This window comes from Palaemon carinicauda, chromosome 25, assembly GCF_036898095.1.
Source record: "Palaemon carinicauda isolate YSFRI2023 chromosome 25, ASM3689809v2, whole genome shotgun sequence".
NCBI classification, from domain to species: domain Eukaryota; kingdom Metazoa; phylum Arthropoda; class Malacostraca; order Decapoda; family Palaemonidae; genus Palaemon; species Palaemon carinicauda.
Genome location: NC_090749.1, coordinates 31,403,755 through 31,410,230, shown reverse-complemented (window position 1 = coordinate 31,410,230; position 6,476 = coordinate 31,403,755). Strand labels below are relative to the sequence as shown.

At 33.2% G+C, this 6,476-nt stretch overlaps 1 protein-coding gene across 1 annotated transcript; it reads left to right on the top strand.

Annotated features, from left to right (window-relative positions):
• The first annotated feature begins 314 nt into the window (after positions 1-314).
• On the top strand, positions 315-815 carry LOC137618974 (uncharacterized). The gene has a single exon (XM_068349176.1). It carries the CDS (start codon positions 315-317, stop codon positions 813-815), a length of 501 nt encoding a protein of 166 aa, XP_068205277.1.
• Positions 816-6,476: the final 5,661 nt, after the last annotated feature.

Here is a 6,476-nt window from a genome sequence, read left to right as displayed (position 1 = left end):
TTCCTTTGTCTCTCCTTAATTTTAGGAGTGTAGCCAAGGTTCTTGAGTGCATTTATCTCACCTGGATATGCAGCCAGATTAGCTCTCTCTCTCTCTCTCTCTCTCTCTCTCTCTCTCTCTCTCTCTCTCTCTCTCTCTCTCTCTCTCTCTCTCTCTCTCTGATCTACATGAACGACATAGATTTAGGATTAACTAGTAGAATACCCAAATTTTCCAATGATACTAAACTAGGCATAAATGCTGCGAATTCAGAAGACATAGAAGCCTTAAAAGAGGATCTAATGAAGCTTGGAGAATGGTCCAGAAAATGACAAATGCTCTTCAACTGTGGGAAATGTAAAGTCATGGACATAGGTTACAGTAACTCACAATCTGATTACTCACTGCTGGGTAATGAAATAGAAAGTGTGGACCAGGAGGAAGATCTCGGTATTATTATCAGCATGGATTTGACGTTCATCAAACAGAGAATAAAGGCTGAAAAGAAAGCACAAAAACTAATAGGTCACACAAAGAGACAATACAAATACAGAAACAAAGACACTGTACTACAGTTGTACACATCACTAGTAAGACCCCATCTAGAATACGGAGCCCAATTCTTGGCTCCAAGTATTCAGAGGGATATAGATAGACTGGAAGAAGTACAAGGTAGGGCCACCAAACTAGTTCCAACACTAAGGCAATTTGGATATAGACAGAGGATGGAACGTTTGAACTTACTTGATCTACAAACTCGACGACTAAGGGGTCCGGTAATAGAGGCATTTAATATTCTTGAAGGAATAACAAATATAGATTACAAAAGTCTATAAACGATTAGTACAAATCACTCCAGAGGAACCAGATACAAACTAGAATTGAGAAGATACAACCCCACTTAATGTGGTAATTACTTTACATACAAAATAGCAAATACTTGGAATAGACTTCCAGCAGATATAGTAAACAGTAACACAGCAAACAAGTTCAAGAATAAGTTAGACTAGATCATGTAAATTGTATAAATATTTATACTAAATCAGTCTACCAAAGAGCAAATGGAGTCTCTGCGGATCGACTAAAAAGTCTTTAAGACATCCAAAATCACCCCCCCCCCCCTCTCTCTCTCTCTCTCTCTCTCTCTCTCTCTCTCTCTCTCTCTCTCTCTCTCTCAAATTATATTATACAATAGAGTTTAGCATGTAAACTCTTGATTTATGTAGCATTCAGTGGCTGACAAGTTTGTTTTTCCTTGCTGAAAAAGATATGAATGATTTTCTTAAATCTAACTGTTATTTTATCAAAACCTTTATTAGAGGAATTTTCAGCATCCGTTATATTTATGAATCATATTAATTGATGTCAGAATTGTATTCAGTGTAAAAGGGCATATTATCTTAATCCTGTGATTTATTGAGGCTACTGAATATAGATAGCAGTACAATCATCTCTTGTGCCTTTAAACCTTATCATTTGTTATCATCTTACCAAGCTGTTTGGTGTCTTTAGCTTGATGTTGCTTTGATATTAAACTTTTATTCAAGGAAAATGTTAATAGCATGGAAGGAAAATTATTCAGTCTTTCAAAGATGATATCTAATAAATTATCTAGGGTTCATATTTTGTAATCTCTTCAATATCTGAAGGTCTTTTACATTATGAATCTTATGTCGTCATCAATGTGTTCATTAACATTGCGCTAAACTTGATGTTATTATCCTTACATATCTTTCAGGTATGCTTGCTCTTCTTTTACTTGATTGTTGAAGGAGCCGTATCATTCTTCAGTCACAAGTGGAATGTTTGAAACCACTGACCAGTAAAAAAAATTGCGTGGAAACCAGCCAGCCTTCATCCCTCTGCCTGTGGACTAAATCTACACTTTGAAGAAATATATATCTTTCAGGGATGGAAAATAGTCTTTAAATACCCTAGAATTGATGAGAAAGTTTAAATATTGTATGTTCTGTTAAGTTGTATCGTAATATTCAGTTGGTTCCTCCAAATCACATTTATAAAGATCATTCTTGTATATAAGATTAAACCCTTAAAGATATGGGCTAGTAGAGGGCAGAGGACATTCGAGGAGCTCCACTCCACATAGGGTGTAATTGGGACAGCTTACTTTGCACCTTAAAATTCCCTGTGCTAAAACAAACTGTGTTGATAAAGATCTTGGATTCTTAAAGGGAAAAAAGACCAATTTAGTAGTGATGTATTTTGTATAAGAGTTCAATAGGCAGATTTATTTCCTTTGATTACTCCACAAAAATTCTATACCACTTTATCAAGCATAATTTCAATTAACACTTGAGTTATGATTCTCTAGTTATTGGTCTCCTTTTTTATACTATCACCACACAAGCAATCATTCTAGTGTGATTTGGGTTTTGTAGAGTCCAACTATGTGTAGTACTTTATACAGTATATTATAGATGGTAAACACCAACGTAAACATTGTAAATATTTCAGTGAAATTCTTTTGTAGGTTACTACGTATTGTAAGTCTCTAATTGAACAGAGTCGTCTTGTCCATTGTTCCATGTCCCAACAATAAGTGAATTGCTCTGCCAATTGGCTCTCAGTGTTGAGGCTGGTTACTTAGCCCACCTTCATCATTGATTAGAAAGTGAAACTAAGTATGTCAAAGGAGTCAGACAGCTAACTGAGCATTGAGTGAAAGATGTAGATAAGAAATGTAAAGCCTTTGAGTTACTATATAGAATCTTAAGAATGCATACTGTTCCCTTTGCAAGGCCAATTATAGTCAATACCTTGTGGAGAGGTTTATGATGTATGCACTGCAGATAGATCCCTTGGGTGTATATTGTGGACTTTAGAAAGTACAAAGGATGAGATTCAGAAACCATTTTGACAGGTTTTGTCAGTTCCCAACTTTAAACCAGATTACCATAAGAATAGACTTTCTGTCCCCAAAATATCAACATTGTGTCACATCTAGTGCCTTATCTACAAAAGCAGTGAATCAGTAAACATTTCATTCATTATTGTGTATAATGAAGGATAAATGTTATTCTACAAAACTTTTATAATATCTGTATTTAAACTTCCCTTTTTTGTATTTTCCATTTCATTGAGTTAGATTCTGAAATGTCACTTCTTCCCTCTGAAATCAATTCTTAAAACTTTCTATAATTTTTTTGTTTTAATGAATTTCTGAAGATATTTTTATTTGATTGTATGCATAAGGCCCTTTTCTTCACAACGCTCAAATCTTTCTTTTGGTCTTTTAATTGTGTTTGTTTGCTGATAACCACTATTGAACTTTGCTTGCTTTATAGTCCATCATTCACTTCAGATAAATTTTTAAATACTGTATAGTTGTCAGTCATATATTCAAGGCTTCTCAATAGCCTAACAACCAAATGTTTCCAATAGTAACACTAGAAATATATTTGTAACACTTAACAGCTTCTTAGAATTTTGTCAAATTATTTGTACGTTATGTTTCTTAAACATATGCTTGGCTGAATCCTATATTGCAAACGTTATGGAACGAAGAATAAGGGTATTGATTTGGAAGTTGTGATGTAAATAAAAGATTGCTTTAATGTTTATTAACCTAACAGTGAATAAATTTATTTTTACTCTGCCTTGACAAAATTATGAAACTCGTATGTTTGACAGTGAAAGAAAGAATTGTGTTGGTTTTTTCTTGTTAAGTGGGATGAGGTTCTGGGGTTTAGGTTTGCTTTGAACTGAAGCGCTTTTAATTTTCATGTTAATGATAGACTTGGAGACATTGCAATTCTAAATATTCAGTATAACTAATCTTTTGAGTCCTTGGGAAGAATCTATTGATTTGGTGCAAAAACCATATTAGATATGTTCAGGAATATCCGATAAAAGTGTATAGACTGTTTATAGAATTGCCTCTGTACGGGAGTAATGTACTTTAATGGGATTTCTTTTAGTTGAGTAAATTGATTGTTTTAGAAATTTGTAAGGAGTATTTCTATTAAAATCAAATGTTAGATTTGTAGTATGTTAAAGTGTATGCGACCATTGTTAAATAGACATAGACTCTAAAATCTTTCTTTATTACAATAAGTTAAATGTGTAAGAGGAGTTCGGTAAATCTTTGAAGGAAGTTAAAATTTCTTTAGAAGTAGTATTGATAACTTTGAGGGACTGTTTTGTCTAATGTTCTGCCAAACTAAAGAGCAAATTACTTGTTTTTTTTTTTTTTTTTCAAAACTGTGTCCCTGTCTGTTAATTCACAGAAGTGTCTACTCTGTTTTCCTGAAATTCTTTCACCTGAATACTATTAAGAAATTAAACCATTATCGTTATTAAATTCTTGTTTTGCTTATGAGCTTCGTCTCCATCCAGTGTACTGTACTCTGTGGTTCACTATTGGCCTTTCCTGTATTGTATGGGACTTTTTCCTACTGATTAATATGGTACTTTTTGTTCCTCCTGTGCTTATCACACTTTAATTTATCTTTGTTTATGGATTTATTATTGTCTTTGGTCAACATATTTAATAGTAATTTCTGTAACCTCTTTGAGTCACATTCTTTATAAAAATATCTTGTAAAGTCACACTTAAACTTTTCCATAGTTTTAAATGTTTCTTTAATTTCTTATGGGTTAGACTTCATATGATAACTGTCCACTGTCTTCATTTACTTGAGTAATTTGTGCGTGAAGTCATCGTAGGTCTGTGTTTACTTTCATTTTTCCCATTGATTTATTGGTCCTTCTTACAGGACCTCATCCTGTTATTTCCATATCTACAGGTTTTTTATAAATTTCTTAGAGATTTCTGAAATGTAAAGTAATTTTTTCATCTCTTACAGAACTATGTGTTGTAGAATTTCTTTCCATCTGGGACTTTGTTTGTTTTTAGTTCGACAGAACATTGGTCAAAATACAGCAGTACTTGTAGTTAGGGAAGTCAAATTTTAGTCTGGACTTCATAAGTTCTCTAATATTAACAGCATGCATAAATCTATTGATAGTTTTAAAACAATTAGCATTTCTTTGAGTGTTTTTCTTGCTGGAAAACTGGTTCAAAGTAAATTGGTTTATTATACTGTTCAAATGTTTAGTTATGCTCATAATGTCAGTTATTTTTCTATACTTATGGAAGAGTTTTATGGTTAGTCAAGTCAAATGGCAGGATTATTTTAAAATAACTTTTTTGGCATCTGGGAAGGAGAGATTTTTTGGATGATTGTATCTGGAAGCAGTTAGTCATGATATACTATATATCTACAAACATAAAATGATTGTATGGTTGACTTTTGTCTACACCCAGAATATTCATTTTGCAAGGTGATAGAGACTATCTAACTCAACTATTGCTGACTGCAACTCTGGGCCATATTGCAGGCATAACTATTACGACAAATTTAAGGCACTAACGTTTCTTGCATTCATGACCTTGATATTGGTCGCTGGAATGTCAAAATCAATTATTCTATTGTTCATTTCATATGATTCTCAAGAAGAGTTTGATAATGTTTACGCAGTATTGTTTGGCCTTGTCATCCTTTCTTCTAGATTTTGTACAATGGTTTTTTCTTTTTCTTTTTTTTATTTTACCATTTTCTATTGACTGATAATGTCAGGATGTCATCCATCTTTCAAGATGATCATTCTCCAAAACCTGGTAGAGACCTGATTGTCTAATGTCTTCATCTGAAATGATCTGATCCTGCCTTTGTCTTTCTTGCCTTTCCGCTCAATAAAGATAACATTTTGCATTGAGCCAAATGTTCAGGTGTTAAAACTATTGTCAACAACCGACTTGATTGTAGAGGAAGATTTCGGGTTCTTTTTTCCTTCTTATTTAACATGTCTATGTCCTGTTGATTTGAAGAGGACCTTCACAGTACCTGGAATGCTTTCAAAAAGTTTTCTTTCTTTTGGATTTTCCCAGAATTCTAGTGTAATCTATTGGATGGTTAAAGTACTTTAATTCTAGGTGCTCTTTTCAAGAGTGTCGTCTTTCAAGTCTTTGATTCTAATTTGCATAAAAGTTTTAATAGATTTCCTTTAGAATTTAAGCAAGTAACTTTTCCCTATTTAGTAACAATTCTATCTACTTCCTGTTCTTGGGGAAGTTTGTATTCATTGCTTCTACAAGTGTAACTGGTTTGTTGTTTCATGATATTGTGTACTTTGCCATGAGATTTATTGAATGTAAAATTGCCGTTCCACAAATATTTGGAACATCTGCTCACATACTTTAGCTGTTGGTTCCAACATTTTTTAAATGTTATGCCAATCTATCCCTTTTAAGGAAGACCGATGACATCAATATTATCAGTAGAATTCGAATCTTCTAACTCTTAGTTGGGAAGATGCTCTCCTGGTTTTACCACAAATTCCTGCTCATTCCAAAGTAGCAACTTAGAGTAACCGGTAGTTTTTCTGTGAATTAAAAGTGGGAAACACTTTTAGTGAAAATACTTTGACTTTTAAATGGAAATTAGTTCAAGTTTCTGGACTTCAAAACATATGCT